At 46.2% G+C, this 24,632-nt stretch overlaps 1 protein-coding gene across 2 annotated transcripts in view; it reads right to left on the bottom strand.

Annotated features, from left to right (window-relative positions):
• The window catches only part of NEK3 (NIMA related kinase 3), a 69,712-nt gene that overhangs the window by 3,181 nt on the left and 41,899 nt on the right, over positions 1-24,632 (bottom strand). The window contains exons 7-13 of one of the 2 annotated variants that reach the window (XM_073583300.1): positions 24,139-24,225; positions 15,803-15,857; positions 15,505-15,705; positions 15,342-15,426; positions 12,864-13,006; positions 10,541-10,727; positions 8,349-8,478 (exon numbers count right to left, since the gene is read on the bottom strand). In XM_073583300.1, coding sequence (XP_073439401.1) covers positions 8,349-8,478; positions 10,541-10,727; positions 12,864-13,006; positions 15,342-15,426; positions 15,505-15,705; positions 15,803-15,857; positions 24,139-24,225 — 888 coding nt within the window. The remainder of the gene's footprint in view (positions 1-8,348; positions 8,479-10,540; positions 10,728-12,863; positions 13,007-15,341; positions 15,427-15,504; positions 15,706-15,802; positions 15,858-24,138; positions 24,226-24,632) is intronic. The other variant, XM_073583301.1, reaches the window with a different exon arrangement.

The following is a 24,632-nucleotide window of genomic DNA, read 5'->3' as shown; positions in this document are numbered from 1 at the left end:
GATGGCAGCTCCTCAGTGTCCCTCCACCTTGCTGCTGCTGAGATCTCACACTGCTCAATACAAGCTGCAGCGGTCAGTCAGGCTGGGCGGGGAATGAATACATTCGGATTTAGCAGCTCTATTACCCTATAGCTGGAATCATAAAATGCTCATTTTAATAGAAGAATTATACAGTCATTTTGACGAGGATTTAAAAATGTAAAAAGTAATGACATTATCATCATCAGATCCAAAAGATAGATTTAGAAATGTATATAGTTTATATTGTGAAATCTGGTAACAGAGCCATATCTATTAAATTATATGACTATGTCTGCCTAACATACTTATTGTAACGCCCTGTGGCTAAAGTCGTCAGACAATCTAATGAGTATGGGGTCTCCAAGGTCTGCCCTAACAGAGAAGGATTCGGCCTGTGGAAATTCAGACTTCTGATCTTATGTAAGGAGGAGTCAGGAGAGATCGTTCTGTTGACAAATTTCTAATGTGTATGGGACCGTTAAGCTTCCAGAATGGGGGCTGCAGGCGGCTAGATTTTATCTTTTTGGTAATGTCTATTTAGGGGATTTAGAACTTTGTAGACCTTCAAAGGTAATAACTATATCAAGAAGCGAGTCAGCGCAGAATCTCGGACTCAAGAAAACTACAAATTCTAAAAGGTGACAATCACTTTCACACTGAATGGTTAGGGTCACGATTAAGAATGCGGCTTGCCTTTGAAACATGGATTTTTGTGAGTACTCACCGTAAAATCCTTTTCTCCGAGACGCTCATTGGGGGACACAGAGACTGTGGGTGTGTGCTACTGCCGTCTGGAGGCTGACACTAGGCATACAAAAAACAAGTTAGCTCCTCCTCCACCGCATACACCCTCGCCCCTATAGCGGGCGGAAACCAGTTAGTGCAAAAGCAGTAGGAGGACATACAAAAATTAGCCTTAATGCAATAAATCATATGTCTGAAAAAGGGATCACCCTGTCTTAAACAAGAAAATATGTTAAATAATAAGTATGAGCCAACCGGCTATCAGGGTGGGTGCTGTGTCCCCCAATGAGCGTCTCCGAGAAAAGGATTTTACGGTGAGTACTCACAAAAATCCATGTTTCTCCTTCGTCTCATTGGGGGACACAGACTGTGGGACGTCCTAAAGCAGTCCCTGGGTGGGATAACACTCACCGATCCAAGCCGCATGCTTTACTGTTTAAAGGTGTGCCACTGCTGCTTGGAGAATTTTTCTGCCCAGGCTCGCATCTGACACTGTAATGTTTACAAAAAGTGTGCCGGCTGGCCCAGGTTGCTGCCTTGCATACCTGTTCTGCCGAAGCCTGGTGCCGAAGCGCCCACGAGGCGCCCACTGCCCGAGTAGAGTGCGCCCTTACTCCAGCTGGAACTGGCGTGCCTCTAATACGGTAAGCCTCCTGAATGGTTAGGCGAATCCATCTGGCTATGGTTGATCGTGAGGCTGCGAGGCCCTTCCTGCGCCCTTCGGGGATCACAAACAACGAATCTGTCTGGCGGAAAGGTGCTGTCCTCGACACATATCTCCTGAGAGCTCTTACCAGATCCAATGTGTGGAGCGCCTTTTCCACCCTGTGAACTGGCGCTGGACAGAAAGAAGGCAGCACAATGTCCTCATTAATATGGAACGAGGACACCACCTTTGGTAAAAAAGGTGGCGGAGGCCTAAGGACTACCTTGTCCTTAAAAAAGGTCAGGAAAGGGGCTCTACAAGATAACGCTCCCAACTCCGATACTCGCCTAATGGATGTTATGGCTACCAGGAACACAACCTTTCTGGATAGATATGCCAATGAAACATCCTGTAGTGGCTCAAACGGAGCCTCCTGTAGTACAGACAGGACCAGATTAAGATCCAAGGCCTCCAATGGTGCTCTGAAGGGAGGTACTAAATGAACGACCCCCTGCAGGAACGTTCTGACCTGCAAATTGGTAGCGATCTTTCGCTGAAACAGGACCGACAGGGCCGATATCTGTCTTCTAAGGGAACTTGGCGCCAAACCTGCGTCTAGGCCAGACTGAAGGAAAGCCAGTATGTTGGGCACAGAGAAGGACAATGGCGGAACCCCGTGTTCCCAACACCACTGGAAGAAAACCTTCCAAGTGTTATAATAGATCCTTGCCGAGGCTGGCTTTCGGGCCCTTACCATTGTCGCGACTACCTCGTGCCCAAACCCCGCCTGGGTCAGCACCCAAGATTCAATGGCCACGCCGTCAAACGCAGGGCCCCTAAGTTCGGGTGGCAGATCGGTCCCTGGGACAGTAAATCTGGTCGTTTCGGTAGCCGCCATGGTACGTCTGCGATGAGCTGTACCAGATCCGCGTACCATGCCCGTCGGGGCCAATCCGGGGCCAGCAGAATTGCCGGAACCCCCTCTGTCTTGATCTTCCTGATAACCCTGGAGAGAAGTGGCAGCGGCGGGAACAAGTATGGGAGCCGAAATTGGTTCCAGGGTATCACCAATGCGTCCGCTGCGATTGCTTGCGGATCCTGAGACCGGGCGACAAACACGCCCACTTTGGCGTTCCTCCTGGAGGCCATCAAGTCCACGTCTGGTGTTCCCCAGCGCTGGCAAATCTGCTGGAACACCTCGGGATGTAGTGACCACTCCCCGGCCGTGATGTCCTGGCGGCTTAGGAAATCCGCTGCCCAATTCTCGACGCCTGGAATGTGAACCGCTGAGATCATCGAGTGGCTCCTCTCGGCCCAGCGGAGCACATGTCCCACCTCGCGCATGGTTGCCCTGCTGCGTGTGCCCCCCTGGTGATTCACGTACGCCACTGCCGTGGCGTTGTCCGACTGAATCCGAATCGGGTATCCTGCTAGCACGTGTTGGAACTGCTGCAAGGCCAACCGTATTGCTCGAAACTCCAACAGATTGATAGGGAGACGAGCTTCCTGAGGTGACCACTGCCCCTGTGCCGTGTGGTGGCGGAAGATTGCCCCCCAACCGGAGAGACTCGCATCGGTCGTGATCACTAACCAATGATCCGGAGGAAAGGGCTTTCCCTGCAGAAGCGACCGAACGCGTATCCACCATTGAAGAGTCTGTCGGACCTGAGAGGACAACCTGCACGGGTGATCGAGTGAGCACGGGCTCCTGTCCCAAGCCGCTAACAGGGCATGCTGCAGGGGGCGGAGATGAAACTGAGCAAACGGGATTGCTTCCATCGCTGCCACCATCCTGCCCAGGACCCCCATCCCGAATCGGATAGTATGGAGGCCTGGCTGTTGAAGTCTTCGAGCTCCCTGTCGGAGTGCCCGAGCCTTGTCCTGAGGGAGAATTACCAATCCCTGGGAGGTATCGAATATCATCCCTAGGAAAACAATCCTCTGGGCCGGCGTGAGGAATGATTTCTTCCTGTTGATCATCCATCCTAGAAGAGACAAGGTATCCAGTGTGATGGTGACACTCTCCTCGCACGCTGGACGGGACGGGCCCTTTAACAGAAGGTCGTCCAGGTATGGCAACACCACAATGCCCCGGGAATGAAGAGTGGCCATGGCGACTGCCATCACCTTCGTGAATATTCTGGGGGCCGTGGCCAAACCGAAAGGCAGCGCCACAAACTGGAAGTGCCGTCCCTCGACCGCAAACCGTAGGAATCTCTGATGCGGGGGAAAAATAGGGATGTGTAAATAAGCATGCTGAACATCGATTGAGGCCAGGTATTCTCCCTTCTCCATGGAGGATATAACCGACCGGAGGGACTCCATGCGAAAATGCCTGACCCTGATGAACCTGTTTAGTAGCTTTAGGTCCAGAACCGGCCTTACCGCTCCATCCTTTTTGGGCACTGCGAACAGGTTGGAATAAAACCCTTGGGTTCTTTCGCTCCTTGGCACCGGAACGATGACCCCTTTGTGCTGCAGCACTTCGATGGCCCCCCGTAATGCCTCTGCCCGAGACCTTGACTTGGGAAGCCGGGAGGGAAAAAATCGTGTTGGCGGACGTTTTATAAACTCTATCTTGTACCCGGAAGATATCAGCTCCGTCACCCATGCGTCGCGTGCCACCGCAGCCCATATGTGACAGAACCGGCGCAGACGACCGCCAATCCTGCTGTCCTCGGGTACCGCACTTCTCGAGTCATTTTGTAGAGGGCCTCTGGGACCTGGCCCCCCTTGATCTGGGCGGACGCCCTCGCATCCTACCCAGCGGGTTGGTCCTGTAGGTGACCTGACGCTCTTTGTCATGGTTATAGCGCGCAGGAGCGGGGGTACTGGCCGTTGCCGTCCCCGCGGGGGCGCGAAATGCCCGAAAACGCGCCTGAGGCTGACGAAATGGCGTCCTTGTTTTCTGTTGTGGGAGAAAACTACTTTTACCCCCTGTTGCGTCCGAAATGAGTCTATCCAATTCTTCCCCAAATAGTCGGTTACCCTGAAAGGGCAGGGAAGTCAAGGATTTTTTAGACACCGAATCAGCCCGCCACAGCCTTAACCACAAGGCTCTCCTAATGGCGATTGCGTTTGCTGCTGCAAGTGCTGCGCTATTAGCTGCATCCAAGGATGCATTAATTAGATAGTCACCCGCCATTGCGATCTGACTTGTTATCTCGGCCACCTCTGCTGGCAACTCCCTATCCTGCAGGATCTCATTTAAAGAGTCCGACCAGGACATCATGGCTTTGGCTACCCATGTTGCCGCAAAGGAAGGGAAGAGCGCTGATCCTGATGCTTCGTACACCGAGCGCGCTAATCCCTCTATGAGCCGATCCGTGGGGTCCTTGATGGCCGAACCACTAGGCACTGATAACAGGGATCTTGAGGCCAGGCGGGATACCGGGGGATCCACCGCCGGAAACTCTGCCCATTTTTTACAGAGCTCTGGCGCAAATGGATATCTTGATCCTAGCGTCTTCTGTCCTGAAAAACGCTTGTCTGGCCGTTCCCGGTGCCGCTGCACTATATCCTCGAACTCAGGATGAGTGCTGAACACTCTCCGCGGCTTCCGGGCCTTTTTAAAAGACACCTTATGCCCTGCGGTTAGGGTGACCTCATCATCAATACCCAGAGTCTGGTTGACAGCCTCAATGAGACTGTCCACCGTCTCCCGGCACCCTGGGGTGTCCAGGTCCAAGGATTCTTCCACATCCTCTACTGAGCTCTGCTCGCTCCCTGAAAGGGGTGACGGCGAGCGTGATGCCACACTCGCAGATGCTGAAGCACCGGAGGGGCCTGGCGACACAGTATGGGTTCTCTTCCTATGTGCCTGCCTAGAGAGAGTGCGGCCCCTGCAGGCCGGCGGCTCATGTGAGGAGGCAGAACCCTCCCAACCAGGCGAGCCGTCATCTCTACCCCTATCCGGGGCCTGAAGGGTCTCAATTGCCTTTGTTAATGATACCATAGACCGAGAGAGGGATACCGCCCACTCTGGGGGTTCCGGACCCCTGGGCTCTGCTGCGGGGGAGGGCTCCTGGGCGCGTTCGGTGTCACAGGTTTCACATAATTTACTGGTCTGCGCTCGTGGGAATCTAACCCCACAGGAAACGCATGCGGCATAGAAGGATGTGTGCACTTTACCTTTTCCAGACATACTGCTGGAAAAGGCCAGAAAAATAAATGGATAGATTCATATATATATATATATATATATATATATATATATATATATATATATATATTTTTTTTAAGGAGGGTGAATGCGGAGGAGAGGGGAGCCCTATATGCCCTAGCGTGGCCTTCAGGCCGGGGTCACACTTACCCCTCTGTAAGTCCTTTCCCGGCTCCTGCCGTGGGAGGCCCCTCCAGCTGCGTTGGTGGCGGTCTCCGGGGACTGCCGCGCTTTGTGCGGTAAGCTGCGCTTCCTGCGGCCTACCCCGGACTGCCGTCGGGGACTCCATTTTATCCGGCGCCCGCCCTGCCAGGAGGGGGGCGGCGCCGGAAGTGACGCCGACGGACGCCGCGCTGAGGGCGGGACTTCCACCCGCGGACCAGGCCGGAGCCGCGGCCTAAATTACGATACCCCCCGCCTCGGATCCTGTAACGCCGATACCGGGGACGGGGGGCGCCGGAGCGACACCGCCTAAGAGGCGGCCGGAGCGCTGCCGCCCACTTCCGCCCGCGGCCTAGGCCGAAGCCGCGGGCTAAATTAATGGCGCTACCCACCTGGGGTCCAAACGCCGGGCCCCAGCGACGTCCTCTCCTCCACCTCCTGTGCAGCCACTGCCCGCTCTGCCCCAGGTATTTGGGGGGGGGGTGGTCCACCTGACTCTGCGCCCAGGGCCCTCCGCACCTGCTAGTCTCCTTTTTGGACGGTGCAGGCACCCTAACTCCGTCTGCCCTGTAGGGGCGAGGAGAGGGACCGTCCGCCGCCGTGCAGCACCGCCGTCAAGCGTTGGTGGAGCAGTGGGGGCGCACAGACTAGTCTTGTGCCCGTGTGCAAGCCCATGGTTTCCATACCTAGGGGTGGACAGGGCTAAGTCTGGCATAGTGTCCCACGTCACGGGAAAGGAGACGTGGAGGGACTCTCGCACGTAGTCGCCCGTTGCTGGTTTGGGGAAATCGGATCCTTTCTATAGGATGCGTTGCCCCTTCTCGTCTTCAAAAAATAACAAACACGAAAAATAGATGTCTGGGGAAAAGTCCCAGAGGTGTCCCTCGGTGCGGGAAAGGATACGCGGAGCGATGCTCAACGCGTGCTCGCCCGTTTGAAGGTTTGGGGAGATCGGACCCTTTCTATAGGATCCGTCGCCCCTATCTCCTCTTCATAGTGAGAACCGAAAAAGAAACCTAGTCTGGAGAAACCAGACTGCGTGTGCCTCCAAAGACACTAAGCAAAAAACTGGTTTCCGCCCGTTATAGGGGCGAGGGTGTATGCGGTGGAGGAGGAGCTAACTTGTTTTTTGTATGCCTAGTGTCAGCCTCCAGACGGCAGTAGCACACACCCACAGTCTCTGTGTCCCCCAATGAGACGAAGGAGAAATGCACATTTTACCAATCCTTGTAAACAGAGGCGTACCGTCAATAGTAGCACACCACGCAGCTGCTATGGGGCCCGGAGAGGTGAGGGGGCCCGCGACGGCCGCTGCGGTTTGGCAGCTGTGCTGTGCTGACACAGTACTATCTCCTTTAATTAAATATAAGCGACGGCCGCTGGCGCTGTATACCCCCTGGCTGGGCCCCTTGAAGCTCCCCTTTCCTTGTTTCCTGGTCAGCAGTTGGCTGAAGTCTCTGGCTGGATTTGCATAAGAACGCCACGCCTCCTGGCAGCCAGAGAGCAGCCTGCATTGCAGGAAGCAGAAAACATTCATCATGAGCCTCTCTCACTCATGGACAGGGACACACACAAGACGGTGACTCGGTGAGCCCGACTGGGGGTGGATTTTTTTGTTAAATGTGTCCCCTCACTGTGCTGTGTGCGACATACAGCGTCCTGCGTGCGACATACAGCGTCCTGCGTGCGACATACACGGCGTCCTGTGCGCGATATACACGGCGTCCTGTGCGCGATATACAGCGTCCTCTGCGCAATATACACGGCGTCCTGTGCGCGATATACACGGTGTCCTGTGCGCGATATACACGGTCCTGTGCGCGACATACAGCGTCCTGTGCGCGATATACACAGCGTCCTGTGCGCGATATACACAGCGTCCTGTGTGCGATATACAGCGCCCTGTGCGCGACATACAGCGTCCTGTGCGCGACATACAGCGTCCTGTGCGCGACATACAGCTTCTGCTGGCAGCCTGGCACTTTACATTTACAATGGCTCTGGCTGCACTTTGCACCTTAGGGAGGGGGGCCCGGCTGCACGCACTGTGGAGGGTGGAGGGGGCCCTGCATGCAATGCAGGGGTGTGTATGTATGTATATATATATATATATATATACATACATATACATACACACACACTACTGAGCCACCAATGATTTATTCTGCCTTGCTAAATGTCTGTGATATATATTGACAATCAATCAGCTACATGTTGGCCAATAGCTGATAGCCCATTTTGGCGTTTCTTATGCTCACAGGATGATCAGTATAGGTTGTTTTGTGTGCATAGATTATTATTGTACTCAGCAGCACATACATGCTGAGAACTGCAAAAAATCAAAGTCTAGCTATAAAATTAATCGTTTGACCTATAACATGCATGCCTGGAGTTAAAAGCACCTGTTGATTTTTTTTTTTTTTTTTTTTTTTGGGGGGGGGGGGCATTCAGACTTTTGCTATGGGGCCCCATGAGTTCTATGTACACCCCTGCTTGTAAATAACATTATTAAATATGATGGAATAAATGTGGATGTTTTACCCTGAGAGGAGCTGGAACCTCTCTCTCTTTGAAAATGCCTGCTAGAAAATGAATGAGAACTATACGACTCACGTGTCTTCATCATCAGATCTCAGCGCCAGTCTCTCGGGATCGATCTCAATTTGTTCTTCTCTGCTGTCTGTGGCATCTGGAGCTTGACTGTTGTTAGAGAGCGGACCCTTCAGACAATCTTCAGGGGCTTCTGTTGTGCAGGTCAAATAAGAAAATTAAGGTATATCAGAGGCTGACAACGCTTTGTAGTTTTCAAGTCTCATTCTAATATGATTCTTTATATTAAAGGGAAAAAGCCTATTATAGATGAAATGACCCGGCTCTTACGTGGTTGAAGACTGAGCTTGATCAGGGGTGTGTGCAGGAGTTGCAGTCAGATGCAGGTTGTAGAGCCTAGGAGGACTGAAAAGGTCCCTTTAGCCCATGAAAGACCTCTTAATAATTGGGAGCGCTGTTGAAGCTTGTGAGCCCCGATGCAAAATCTTCAAGTTGGATATTTTTCAGCGACTGATCATACACAAATATGATCAGTCATATCATGATATCTCTGTGGAGCTTCTACAATTTAATACTAATACTATTAATCTTAATGTTCCTTTATAGATCTCCACCATATTCTGCAGCGCTGTACAACCAAAGCGGTAAACAAACAGTAAAGAATGACAGAAACAAAAACAACTAACAAGGTAAGAAGAGAGATGAACCCGGCAGGGCAGCCATCCGTCACTTGTTGTTGGAGTTTCCCTTTAAAAGGCTTTTCTGTTCACAGTCTGCCATAGCATCTTCCTAGGATTTATTTAATCAATTCGAGGATTTTTTTAAAGGGGTTGTCTAACTAGAAAATCTTCCTTTCTTTTAGGCATGGATTGATTAAAAATATTAAATGGAGGAATATTCATCATATGCCGCACCAGGGATCCTGCACGGGCCGCTCCGGAGGTCTGCGTCAGCTCCAGAAGCAATGTCTGCCGGTCAGAAGTCATAGCAATGCTGACGCGTGTAACTGGCTGCAGCGGTCAGGTGAGTAGAAGAACACGTCTTTATAGAAACATCCCATGATGCGCTCTCATAATCAGCCTGTAATTGTGACTTTTGTATAGGGCAGACACCACTTCTGGGATTGGCTTATACATCGGGAGCAGCATGTGTTGGATCCGTGGGGAAGATGGAAGGTGATTATGACTTCATTTACCTGAAGAAAAAAAAAAGCATTTTTTCGGACAATCCCTTTAATATTCTAAGTTATCCCCATCTATAATGCAATTCTTACAGCTCACTGGTGGTCTGACCGCTATAAGCATACGCACTACCACTCTGAAGTCCTACAGGTAATGAATAGTGCGGATATGCCCATGATTGACCATTCCAAAAAACATCGCAGAGGCCCGTTTTCAGGCTTGTTAGGGGTCCCTTGAGTCAGAGCCCCTTCTATGAGTAAGTTATCCCCAATGAGATAAATTTCAGTCCTAGGAAGTCCGAACGGTGGAGTTCCCATGAATCCTGAGAATGCAGGGGTCAGTATTGGTTCAGTACCAGTTTTTCCCTACACAGCGGTGCCTCTGGACAGCAGGGAGTAGATGCACTGAGGCAATGACGGAGATTAAAATTTCCATAAAAGTATTACACAGCCATTCTGACATGGATTTTCATAGTAAGTACACCAGCTTAATCGGGTAAAATATCAATTTAATTATGTATGCTGTTTGAATTTTGAAATCTGGTTACAGATTCCCTTTAATGCCTTTTATATCTTATTAGAGCAAACTGATTGCCTGCCAATATCAGTGGGATCGCCTCTGTACCTTATGTGTATGGAGTCCTGCCAGCTCTCTCATCACGAAAGAATATGGTGGGGAAAAAGAAGGATCAAGTTTGTTGAGTTTTATTTTGTTCTCATGGGAAATAAGCCACCAGGCGGAAAAAAAAATGGGTTCCCATACGTAATGGGCGACCACTATTGAAGGGGGCTCGCCAGCTATGGAGTTGTGCGACTTAAAGTGTGTGCTCCATATGGCCATTGTAATTTACAAGCTTGCTTTATATAAGGAGCTGTATTATGGTCACTGTATGTTATTTGAGCTCTGTATGGCGGTATTTGCTTACATCAATGATAACAATGATGACAACCCATCGCCATCAGCAGATACCAGATTACCAGATCCTCCCCCACCGGTCCATTATAATAGGGTGATCATGTTAATAAAGTTATGTAGATCTGTATGTAATAACGGCTGCACTCATGATACACGTACTGGATCTGTAGATGGTGTAGGTCTTAAATGCCGACCAGAGATCCATGTTATTCAGGATATTAAGAAGAGTTTCTGGTTCCTCTTTATTCCATTCTTTCCTTTTCTCGCTCGGGTCATACTTTACAACACGGCCTCCTGTGTGCAGAAAGAACCGGAAGACAAGAAGAGATCGGCTGCAAACTCTGCTCTATCCATATGGGAAAAAAAGAAAAGTCAGAACGTGCAGCTGAGGATGGAGGAAGGGTTTTACTGGAATGGTCTCATTGCATTTATACACTAGAGAGACTTTGACCCTCCAAAATTAATCTTATTTTGTTTTTTTCTAAGCTGTGGGCTAAACAATGGTCAGAAGGGTGAAAATAAGTCCATAGGATAGGTGATAAATTCTAGTGGGAGTCCATCCCTTTGGACCCCAACCAATCGGCATAATAGGGAACTTTTATCTCCATTACAATGGAGCGTTAGTGCGTAAGCTCAATTGCCAACCCATTCAATCCCTATGGGACTACTAGAAAAAGCCAAGCGAAAAGCCTGAAAAGTCCCATAGAGAATATATTGAGCGGAACACGCCAATGATCCATTCTAGAGGGAATAAAGGTGCTCCATTCTGCCGACTGGTTGGGGTCTGAGCGGTCGGACTCCCACAAAACTATAAGTTAACACCTATCTTGTGAATAGGTTATTTTCACTGGACAACCCCTTTAAATAAATGAAAGGGAGTCTATTAGCACAAAGTGATTGTCCAAACCAAACATTTGCTTGGTGCACCCTTGGTGTGGCGGACCTTCTCACCTACTTGTATTCCATTTATCTCCGCACCCATTTCCTTGATTGACAGCTCTGGATTAAAAAGACAGAGAAGGGCAAAAAAAGTAGATGGAAAGTTACACTTAACTGTTCACTAACGCCAAGGTTCCACCGAGCGCCTGTGCTTATTTTGAACAGTCATTTTGTTCTGACAGACTGCCGATAAAGGGGTATTCCCATTTCCAAGATCCTATCCCAATATGTAGTAGGTGTAATAGTAATAATATTAGCAAATACCTCCAATTAGAAATGTAGTATAGTTCTTCTGATTTGATATGTCGCTTGCCCCATGTACATGCATAGCAGGACCTCAGATATATCCATAGTTACCACCACTGATACAGTGAGTTAGTTAGGTAGTGGTTAGTGGTCATAACCATGGATACCCAAGATCCTGCAATAACTGCACATGAGGAAAGAGACTTAGCGAATCAGAAAAACTATACTATATTTCTAATTGGAGGTATTTGCTAATACTATTGTTATTACACCAACTACATATTGGGATAGGATCTTAGAGATGGGAATACCCCTTCAAGGATGCTGCTTAGTCATAAAAAACACATGTAGGGGGCGTCACCATGATATCTCATCAGTCTAGTAGACATCTGCCATCACTTTTTTATTAGACAAGTTGGTGTCAAATCTTTTACGAAAACCAGCACTTCTGGTAACATAGACCAAATTTTGCCAAGCCCTGACGCTTTTAAAAAAAAAAGTGCTGGGGTCCGTGCAAAAAGTCACAAAATTTTGTGCAACATATCAGGTTTGATGATAATTTTCTGCAGAGAGTGAATGATAAATTGTTCCCCATTGTTTTTCTAAATGGCCGTCAGTGTGGATACCGCCTCTATTCACTAGGAGGCATAGTAGTTTTCTGTACCGTGTCCTGTATGGCACAGGGTCACCAGTGCTGTCGGATATAATGAGCTTCTCTCCCGTCGCCCCCCCAACTGGATAAGGACCCTAAACCTCCTAGTGCACAGACATGAGGAGCCCACATGTCACTCAGCACATGCTGAAACCAGGAGCCACAGCAGGGCACATGGCCTCCTAGTGAACAGATACGAGCTCCGTGTCACAAACCGTGGACGGTCTATGCCGCTGTCACGGGCACAATCTACAAAACAGTGTGATAAATAATAGTAAGCGCTCTCCTGCACTACGACCATTTCTTTATAGGTCACCAGGCCTGATCATTAGGTATAGACACATTTTTGTAAATCTAGTTGGAAGTATCAAAATATTAAGGAATAAACTATTACTAAAGTTCTTTAAGTGTATTTTTAAGTGGTTTTCAGGTGTATTACTAATTATAAGGCTGCCTCATTGCTGGGACCTCTGATCAGCAGAATAGATGGGATGTGACCCCCAAATGTGCATCTGGACATGGTGATGCTGCTAAGCACCCGAGCTACGCTTCATACTGCTGACTGTAGTAGCCGGACTCCCAATGATTTATATTTAGTCTATCTTAAGGACAGATCATTCATGTCACAAGATATTATCCACTAACAAATGTGATCCGGACACCTTCACTCCTGTTTGCTTCGATGCTTGATGTGAGGATGGAGGCCTTTTCTAGGGCACCTAGGACGCTCTCCGTGGCTCCTTTCTCCCACTGCTTTCTAGTCGATACTGGTGACCTGGACTCGTTTCCTACATAAAGAGTAAATGTAAAAATCAAACGTTTTGTCGCTCACATATGTAACTTATGGACAGTCATGTTGTGTGTATAAACATGCGTCACATTAAAAATTAATTATTTAAGAAAGTATCTTATAGGCATCAGGGACATCAATGTCTATTTTTAATTTTTTATAATTTTTATATTACAGAAATTGAGCAGAATTAAATGAATTTTCCAAATCTCCCCCCAACAAACTGCTGCTCATGCTCCTCTTGCCAACTGCTCGCCCTCCCCCTTGTCCGCTGCTCACCCTCCTGCTTGCGCTCTCCCTTGTCCCCTGCTCGCGCTCCCCCTTGTCCCCTGCTCGCGCTCCCCCTTATCCTCTGCTCGCCCTCCCCCTTATCCCCTGCTCGCCCTCCCCCTTATCCCCTGCTCGCCCTCCCCCTTGTCCCCTGCTCGCGCTCCCCCTTGTCCCCTGCTCGCGCTCCCCCTTGTCCCCTGCTCGCGCTCCCCCTTGTCCCCTGCAGCTTCTCTGCCGCTGTTCCAATCTCTGTGTTTTGGCTGCAGTGGTGAAATCATGATCACAGCTCACATCACAGCTGCAGCCAATCACTGAGCTCAACGGCTCTGCCGATGTACACAATACAAGCTGCTGAGTTCAGTGATTGGCAGAAGCGGTGATGTGAGCTGTTAACGTGATGTCACTGCTGCAGCCAAATGACAGAACAGAGCAGTGGCGGCTTTGTTTTACAAGTATAAAAGCATTTTAGAATTTTTTTTTTTTTTAAGTAGAAAATCCCTTCAGTATGTTGTACACGTACAATATACGTGTATAATACATGAATAATACATCAAAAAATTGTCAGACACTGACTGATCAGTAGGGGATCAGTGAGATGTTACTTGGCATGGAATCACAGAGGTAACGTTTCTCGTTGTGGAGACTGACAAGGTGAGGAGACTTTAAAACCTTGCAATACTCCACTGGCAAATATACAAATTGTGTCTTCAGAGAGGAAGAGGACTAGAACTCTAGTGCCAGCTGTTGGTAGTAGCAATCCTAAAAGTCAATATCGACCCTCTAATGAGCCTTGTCACATGACTTAGGTTAAAAGCCAAAACCTCAATTTGCAGACATGGTGTTTCGGGGTACTGCCCCTCGTCAGTGCAAAGTGTGAGATCTGGTTTGACTGGGCGAGAGGCGTCTGACTGGGATCCACAGGGTAATGTTTCTCCTTGCAGACTGACATGACAAGGTAAGGAGACTTTTAAGCCTTGCAATGCTCCTCTGAGAAATATGCAAATTGTCTCTTCAGAGAGGAAGAGAACCATGACGCTTAAATGTCTTCTCACCCTGGCATGTCAGGCTTGACATATTAGTTTCCGCAAGGAGAAACGTTACTTCTTGGATCCCGGTCAGATGTCTCTCAGCTAGCCAAACCAAAGGATTGATTCTTGCTATAGGTGGCGCTAGAGTTCTGGGCCTCTTCCACACTGAAGAGACAATTGGCCTGGAATACAACTATACATTTAAATGGGTATTCGATTAATACTTAAAGGGAAATAATAATAATAATATCAAATGCCGTCAATTAGAGATGTAGTATAGTTTTTTGATTCCCTACAATTCGCTTTCCTCAGGTGCAGGCATCGCAGGACCTTAGGTATCCATGGTTACGATCACTAGCAACAAGCTAACCGTCACTATATCAATGGACGTAACCATGGATACCAAAGGTCCTGCAATGCCTGCACATAAGGAATGCGAATCATAGTGAATAAAAAAAACTATACATTTCTAATTGGAGGCATTTGCTAATTTTATTATTACACCTATTACATATTGGGATTGGGTCTTGGAGATGGGAATACCCCTTTAAGTATATTCTATATCCTGCGGTATAAGAAAAGAATGATCTTGGATTTGTGATTGAAGGTTATTTAACAGTTTCTCACCTCTGGGGACATTTTTTTTCTTGAATTTATATATTTGGGCCAGAAAAAATGCTGCAATTCAGTTTAATTAAAAATGTTGCACCAACTGCTATTACAGGCTCTTTGTTCCCCTGCACGTTCAAATTTGATGTGTTTTACGGTCATAAATCAGCTATGAGGAGCTCAGAAAGAGATAAATGAGTCAGAAACTCTCCAATTGAATTGTTAGAATGAGCTCACTGATGGTCTCTTAGTCAACTCATTCTGCAGTCAGCAACAGAGTGCAACGCACAGGCTATAGAAGGCAAACACTGCAAAATACAAAAATTATTTCTATTCCAAAAAACATACATTTAAGAAAAAAATGGCTCCAAAGATGGACAACCTCTTCAATTACTGAATTAGATGAATATAAGACTACAGGACTACCGTCAGAAGACGCTTCCTGACGTTCTGGTGTAGGCTGGATCATTGCGGCAGGTTCTTCACATTGAAGGTCTGAAGTGTCGTTAAGCTATTAATAAAAGGCACAACATTTAGAGGACAAGTACCCGGCCCATAGCACCATAGTCTGGGGAGAATCACTCGTTACCTGTGCAGAGGCGCATAGATTCACCATTTTTAGCAGGCCTCTTCTCTTCAGTATGGTGTTGGCTGATGGTCGCTGTCGGGGGTCTTTGCGAAATATCTGTTTAATAAGACTCCGCAGCTCGTAAGAGTATGGAGAAGGCAGCGGACTGTAGGTCCCATGACAAATCTTCAGGATGAGATTTTTCCAGCTTCCGGCTTGAAACTTGACATAAGGAAAATAAATAAAAATCCCAATATAATAAAAGAAAAAATAATATGGAGTTTGGAAATGTAAAAAAAAATCCATTTACCATACTTACAGGGTGTTTTAAGCTGCAGATTTCATATAGCACACAGCCCAATGACCAGACATCACTGAAACGGAGAAGAAGAATTCACTGGAGATGCGCAATGCCGTGACTAGCACAGAACTGGAGACTTTGCAGGAGGTTTCATTCCCTTTTGAGTACTCGGCAGATTGTCACACAGATTTTACACTTTACATTAGAGAGCGAAGAATCTATATAGCAAGAATCAGCGGCAAATCCGCAGCAACCCCCTCAGATCTGGAGCAGAAAAATGCACTACATGTATTTCAGAAATGACATTTGCTTTGCTTGTGTTCTCAAATGCTTTTTTTTTTAATGCTGAAAAGACAAAGCAAATACTTAACGTAAGGGTGTATGCATGTATGCCAACTCAAACCGAGCTCAATCTTTGTGTTTTTTTTTTTTAAGTTCAATGTTATTCACAGATAGCGCTCGTACCTGTGATAGTCTATGGGGGAGGTCACAAGTCCAATAATTTCGTTATGCCAATTAGTCCGCAACAAAGGGCAGATTACTGTCCGATATTGATCCAGATCAGTCTATGGATCCGTGAAAAAAAAACAAAAAACGTTGTGCATTCTGATGTCACCCATGTGATGCCTGTTTTTCACGGACTGTTCAATAGGAGAAGTTTAAGAAATGTCCATCAGGTTTTTTTTTGTCATTGAGAAAAACTGATGAAACTTTAACCAAACAGACAATGACCAAACTCTGATAAAACTGTGATGACACTCAGACTAATTTTTACATACGAGAAAAATCACTGACGTCTGAATTAGCCCTTTCACGGATGTAACGCGAGAAATAATGCACAACAGCTGAATCAGGATAGACACACGGTATGTAGCAGAGCAGACCTGTGTCATTGACTCCATACTACAGCTTGTGGCACAAAGCAGACTAACAAAACTTAGTCTGCCTTATCACAACTCCTATGCTATGAACCTGGCTATGCGGCAACCTCCACAGTCTGTGCTGCACTTTCCCTTTCACCGCTTAAAGGGAATCTGTCACCTCATTTTTGTCCTATGAGATGTGGCCACCGCCATCAGGGGCTTATCTACGGCATTCTGTAATGCTATAGATAAGCCCCCGATGTAACCTGAAAGAGAAGAAAAACGAGTTAGATTATACTCACCCGGGGGGTCCGGTCCGATGGGTGTCGCAGTCCGGTGCCTTCCATCTTCTAGCGATGACGTCCTCCTTCTTACTTCTGCCGCGGCTCTTGCGCAGGCGTACTTTATCTGTCGTGTTGAGGGCAGAGTAAAAGTACTGCAGTGCGCAGGCGCCGGACCTCTCTGACCTCTCCCAGCGCCTGCGCACTGCAGTACGTCTGAACTCAGATTGGCAGACCTCTGAGAAGCCTTTCCCAGTGACGGAGGGAAAGGAGAATGGCCCTGATCTCAAGGACGTTGATCAGCAGAGAAAGGAAGGACCGCCCTGAAAGATGAGGTGGGATGACATCCACCAATTGAGAGACCGTCTGATTCTGGGAAGATTGTCGAATCGGACGATCCAGAGATAGAATTGACCTGTCCCACTGTGAAAGGATGGCCTGCTGAAGTGGTCTTGAGTGGAATTGAGCAAAAGGGATTACTTCCGATGCTGCCACCATCCTCCCCAGAACCTTCATGGCCGAGCGGAAGGAAGGACACTGAGGGTCCTGTAGAGAGCCAACTCCCTGGAGGATTGCTCTCTTCTCTTTGGGAAGGAAAACCCTTGTCTGACGGGTGTCGAACAGAATGCCTAGAAAACCAGGAGCTGAGGCAGGACTTTTTCCTGTTGACAAGCCACCCGAAACGGGACAGGCTGTCGAGAACGATGGCCAGGCTTTCCTGGGCCTGAGAAAAGGATGGAGCCTTGATGAGAATATTGTCGAGGTACGGTATGAGCATCAGGCCTCTGATCCTCACAATGGCCATCAACGTTGCCATGATTTTTGTGAAAACCCTGGGAGAGGTTGCGAGTCCGAATGGCAGGGCGACAAACTGGAAATGGTCCTGCTGTACCACAAAACACAGGCATCTCTGATGCCCTGGGAGAATAGGGACATGGAGATGGACACCTTGGATGTCTATGGAGCACAGGAATTCCTACGCCTCCATGGAAACAATTACTGAACGAAGGGACTCCATCCTAAAATGCCGCAGGCGGACCCCTATTTTCCGTAACTTGAGATCCAGGATGGACCAAACCGCGCCGTCTTTTTTCGGCACCACAAACAGGCTTGAATATAAACCTGTGTAACATTCACAGTCTGGGATGGGAACGATTACTCCAGAACTGATAAGGGAGGCGATGGATGTGAAGAAACCCGGAACCAGAGAAGGATCTCTTGGGGAATGGGATTCGAAGAATTGATCTCGGGGCCACAAAGCAAACTCTATTTTGTATCCTTAGGATACAACCCCACTGACTCGTGCATCCTACAACAAGGCAAGCCAAACATCCCTGAAAAAAAAAAAAAAAAAAAAAGACGAAAATGCCGCTTCAGAGGAGGTCGGCGAGGTTTGGACTCTGGAAGAAGGGAACTCGTGCCCCCAGTGGCGTCCTTAATAATTTGGTCCAACATGGAACCGAACAGGTGTGACCCCTGAAAAGGCAGGCTGGTAAGGGACTTTTTTGACAACAAGTTCGCCTACCAGGCCTTAAGCCAAATCGTCCGCCGTATAGCCACGATATTGCTGGATGCCTGAGCTGCGCAAGATGCGGCATCCAGGGAGGCAGATACCAAGCACTTCCCAGCTCCTCCGGTCAAGCTCCAGCAAGAATGCCCTGACGGAGTTTTTTAGTTTCAACGATTTTATTGAAAGCATGAATATCTTTTAACATGAAAGACATTGATATCAAAGCACAAGGGTCCCCTCGCAGGGGGACATATGTGAGAGGATAAATGGAAAAATATACAATATCCTTATTATCATAGTCTTAGCTTAATAAAACTATAGAATAACCGTCTTAACACAACTAAGTTAGGGTTAATGGGGAAGGGGGAAAGAGGGGGGATGGACAATGAGTGCTGTTATTAAGAAATGAGTCGATGCGAAATAGTGGAACATTTGTATCATGTCCTATGTTCAACAGTGATAATAACTATATTTATATATTACATGGATAGGGATATCATTCTAGGTAGATCATCATTGTTTTGCGCCTGGATCCAAGGTTCCCATATACCACTGAAAACATCAAAAGAGTCAGATCTAATGGTTTCTATTTTTTCATACAGCATCATTAGGTCAACTCGTTTTTTCAGCTGTAATATTGACAACGTATTAGTTTTCCATTTACTGGCTATGTGGTTTCTAGTTGCCACAATAGTAAAATCAATAAGTCGGCACGTTTTGATATTGGCATGGATTGGTCTGTCCCCTAGAAGTAACACTGTCGGTGTTAGTAGTAGTTTCTTATTCAGGACAGTGTTGATTAATTTTATGACGTCTTTCCAGAGAGACTTCACTATCGGGCATGTCCACCATATGTGGAGTGTGTCTCCGTCATCAGCGAAACCCCTGAAACAATTGCCAGGTACCGTATGGTAAACGCCGTGTAGGAAACTGGGAACACAATGTATTCTGTGAAACAATTTAAGGGACGTTTCAGTGAGTGAAACTTGATTACTACCTTTTACTATATTTTCATAGCATTTGTACCACCTTTGTAAATCTTCCTCCCATTGTTCCATAACCTTCATTTTCAAGCACTCCCTAGGTTGTAGAAATATAGAGTAAGGATGGAATATAAGACCACTTCCCAATGGGTCATATAGACATTTTAGTTCATAAGATGTAGGTTTAGAGTCCGCTGAGTTTGCAGATAATTTTTGTAAAAAATGGAAAATGTGTTCTAACCTAAAAATTTCAGACCTTGGTACTTGATGTTTTGTGATGAAGTCTTGTTTTGGCATTAGTTTAAAGTGAGTAGATAAATTTGCAGCCTAATTAATTTATTTTGTTTCCATCATGTGTGATTCCTTGATGCTACCGCTGTCGGAAACATGGGATTGTTGAACAATTTTAAAAGTGGAGATGGTTGAGACTGCAATGCGAATTGAAATCTATTGGTTCTCCATACACGTAGTGAATGAGAGGTGTATGGCGAGTGTATATCCAAATCTTTTGGTAAAAGTCCCGTGGCCCAAATCAGACTTTCCAAGGTGTAAGCCGCTATGTGCGAGTTTTCTATTTGTGGCCAGATAGGTGTCTGCTGTTCAGCGTTCACCGCTGCCAATTGAGCAATCTGGGCCGCCTTATAGTAGAGAGCAAAATTCGGTAGGGAGTCCTCCTTGTCTTTTGTGTCTAAACAGGGTATACTGAGATATACGGGGTTTTTTATTGTTCCAAATAAAGCGCAGAATGTGTGAGTTTATCATTTTAAATGTCAGTTGAGGTATCGGAATAGGTAGGGATCGGAATAAATATAGAAATTGAGGCAATGTAACCATTTTTACATCTTACTTATTCAGATCTGGACGATTTCTAATTGGAAGACTAAAAATCCCTGATAAAGACCTGCATAAGACCTGTGATATTACACAGGCAGATCACCTCTTACACCCAGCGGTTGGGTTTAACAGACCACCATACCTGGCACAACAAGAGGTCATTGTTTGACCTCTGGGTGCCATGACAAGCATCAGACCCTCGTGATTTCGTCCCTGGCTGTTACTGCAGGAGCTTGGCTGGTAGATGCGCCAAGCTCTGGCAATGATTGTGTGATAGGTGCTGATATTTCAGCAGCTCCAGAATGATCATGCTGTGACTGGTCAGTCAAATTGACTGGCCGATCTGAGTGCGGGGACCCATTTCATCAGCCAGTGACAGCTGTCGGCACTGAACTGTGACCGCGTGTTTACAGAGGAAACAGTATAAGGACAGTATGACGATGCCAAGGGGCCCGTGTTATATTTTACCTTAAATAACGATTTTAGGGCAGCATTTTTTATGATTCTGCATTTTGTCATTCCTCCTGGAAATCTACTAACACATTGATGACTGGGTGTTACCCATTACATTTCTAGGAAGTCTTGTGCATACATCAATATTCTCTTAACCCCTTTACCCCCAAGGGTGGTTTGCACGTTAACTCCCGGGCCAATTTTTACAATTCTGACCACTGTCCCTTTATGAGGTTATAACTCTGGAACGCTTCCATGGATCCCGGTGATACTGACATTGTTTTCTCGTGACATATTGTACTTCATGTTAGTGGTAAAAGTTCATTGATATAACTTGTGTTTATTTGTGAAAAAAAAAACGGAAATTTGGCGAAAATTTCGCAATTTTACAACTTTAAATTCTTGTGCCCTTAAATCACAGAGATACGGCACACAAAATACTTAATAAATTACATTTCCCACAAGTTTACTTTACATCAGCACAATTTTGGAACCAAAATTTTTTTTTGTTAGGAAGTTATAAGGGTTAAAAATTGACCAGCGATTTCTCATTTTTACACCATTTTATTTTTACGGACCACATCACATTTGAAGTCGCTTTGAGGGGTCTATATGATAGAAAATACCCAAAAGTGACACCATTCTAAAAACTGCACCCCTCAAGGTGCTCAAAACCACATTCAAGAAGTTTATTAACCCTTCAGGTGCTTCACAGGAATTTTTTGAATGTTTAAAAAAAAAAAAAGTGAACATTTAACTTTTTTTCACAAAAAAAAATGATTTCAGGTGCAATTTTTTTTTATTTTACCAAGGGTAACAGGAGAAATTGGACACAAAAGTTATTGTGCAATTTGTCCTGAGTACGCTGTTACCTGATACGTGGGGGGAACCACTGTTTTGGCGCATGGCAGAGCTCAGAAGGGAAGGAGCGCCGTTTGACTTTTTCAATGTAAAATTGGCTGGAATTCAGATCGGACGCCATGTCACGTTAGGAGAGCCACTGATGTGCCTAAACAGTGGAAACCCCCCACAACTGACCCCAATTTTGGAAACTAGACCCCCCTAAGGAACTTATCTAGATGTGTGGTGAGAACTTTGAACCCCCAAGGGCTTCACAGAAGTTTATAACGTACAGCCGTACAATTAAAAAATCATTTTTTCCACAAAAATGATCTTTTCACCCCCAATTTTTATTTTTCCAAGGGTAACAAGACCCCAAAAGTTCTTGTGCAATTTGTCCTGAGTATACTGATACCTCATATGTGGGGGTAAACCACTATTTCGGCGCATGGCAGAGCTCGGAAGGGAAGCAGCGCCATTTGACTTTTATGGCTGGAATTGAGATCGGAAGCCATGCCGCGTTTGAAAAGCCCCTGATGTACCAAAACAGTGGAAAGCCCCCACAAATGACATCATTTTGAAAACTATACCCCCCAAGGAACTTATCTAGATGTGTGGTGAGCACTTTGAACCCCCAAGGGCTTCACAGAAGTCTATAACGCCCGGGCGTGAAAATAAAAAAATCATATTTTTCCACAAAAAATACATTTTTTCCCCCAATTTTTTATTTTCCTAATGGTAACAGGAGAAATTGGACCCCAAAAGTTGTCAAATTTGTCCTGAGTACACGGATACCCCATATGTGGGAGAAAACTACTGTATGGGCACATGTCGGGGCTTGGAAGGGAAGTAGTGACGTTTTGGAATGCAGATTTTGATGGAATGGTCTGCAGGTGTCATGTCGCGTTTGGAGAGCCTCTGATGTGCCGAAACTGTTGAAACTCCCCCAAGTGACTCCACATTGGAAACTAGACTCCCCGAAGGAACTAGATGTGTGGTGAGCACTTTGAACCCCCAAGTGCTTCACAGAAGTTTATAACGCCGGGCGTGAACATAAAAAAATCATTTTTCCACAAAAATGATATTTTTGCCCCCAATTTTTTATTTTCCTAAGGGTAACAGGAGAAATTGGACCCCAAAAGTTGTTTTGCAATTTGTCCTGAGTAGTCTGATACTCCATATGTGGGGGGTAAAACACTGCTTGGGCGCATGGCAGAGCTTGGAAGGAAAGGAGCACCGCTTGACTCTTTCAACGCAGAATTAGCTGGAATTGAGATCAGACGCCATGTCGCGTTTAGAGAGCCCCTGATGTGCCCAAACAGTGGAAACCCCCAATTATAACTCCAACCCTAACCCCAACACACCCCTTACACCCTAGCCCTAATGGGAAAATGGAAATATACATTTTTATTTTATTATTTTTCCCTAACTAAGAGGGTGATAACGGGGGGTTTGATTTACTATTTATGGCGGGTTTTTATATTTGGCAGCTGTCGCACGCTAAAAGACGCTTTTTATTGTAAAAATAGTTTTTGCATCACCACATTTTGAGAGCTATCATTTTTCCATATTTTGACCCACCGAGTCATGCGAGGTCTTATTTTTTGCGGGACGAGTTGACGTTTTTATTGGTACCATTTTCGGGCATGTGACATTTTTTGATCGCTTTTTAATCCGATTTTGTGACGCAGAATGAACAAAAACCAGCATTTCATGAATTTCTTTTGGGGGGTGCGTTTACACCGTTCCGCCTGCGGTAATATTGATAAAGCAATTTTATTCTTCGGGTCAGTACGGTTACAGCGATACCTTATTTATGTCTTTTTTAATGTTTTGGCGCTTTTATGCAATGAAAAACAATTTTATATAAAAAATAATTATTTTTGCATCGCTTTATTCTGCGAGCTATAACTTATTTTTTCGCTGATGACGCTGTGTGGCAGCACAAGATGACGTTTTCAGTGGTACCATTGTTATTTATATCTGTCTTTTTGATTGCGCTATTGCACTTTTTGTTCGGTGGTATGATAATAAAGCATTGTTTTTTGCTTTGTTTTTTATTTTTATTTTTTAAGGGGTTCGCTAAAGGGGTTAACTAATGAGACCGTTTTATAAGGCGGGTTGTTACGGACGCGGCGATACTAAATATGTGTACTTTTATTTTTTTTTATAATTTCCAAAAAATGAATTTATTAGGGAATTTTTTTTTTTTTTTTACAAATTATTTTTACACTTTTTTTTTTTTTTTTTAACTTTATTACATTGTCCCAGGGGGGGACACACTGTCATGTGTCAGATCGCTGATCTGACACATCACACAGCGCTGTGACAGATCAGCGATGTGACAGGCGCTGCACAAGGCTTCCTCGTGCCTGCTCTCAGCAGGCACTGTGGAAACCGCCTCCCTGCAGGCCCCCGCGGCCATATTGGATCCGGGGACCTGCAGGGAAGGCGAGCGCCGCTGATCGCGATGACGTACTATCCCGTTCCCGGTCATAGGGGCCCGGGTCCCGTGGACGGGATAGTACGTCAGATGTCAGGAAGGGGTTAAACAGTAATTTTTGCATTAACAGATGAGGTCAGCACTTACCTTTTATTATTGTAGGGTGAGTTTTCCCAGATCTCAGGAGGAACATAATAAGGTGTCCCAACATATGTGCAGGCGTAGGCGATCGGACTAATACAAAGAAACACTGATTATAATCATACAATGCTAAATTGAATAGTTGGTTAAGGAATCTTATAAACAAGTCTTAATTAAAGGGGTTCTCTGAGATTAGAAAACTTGAAAACAGCACTACCCTTGTCCAGAAGATGAATCTAGTACTGCAGCTCACCTCTATAAAATGAATAACCCTACATTACCATACACAACTCATGCATAGACACCATGCTGGTTACCTGTAGTTGGCATGGATTAATAATAATAATAATAATAATAATAATAATAATAATCTTTATTTATATAGCGCCAACATATTCCACAGCGCTTTACAGTTTAACAATTTCAAAACACAAGTCATAAGTAACAATGTTAACAATGCAGTAATTAAAGTAAAATAAGACGACACTGCTTGTGAGAGC

Source organism: Dendrobates tinctorius, unplaced genomic scaffold (genome assembly GCF_039654945.1).
Source record: "Dendrobates tinctorius isolate UK_male_01 unplaced genomic scaffold, ASM3965494v1 ptg000075l, whole genome shotgun sequence".
NCBI classification, from domain to species: Eukaryota; Metazoa; Chordata; class Amphibia; order Anura; family Dendrobatidae; genus Dendrobates; species Dendrobates tinctorius.
Note: the sequence above shows the minus strand (reverse complement) of the source record. Positions and strands in the feature narration are given on the sequence as shown.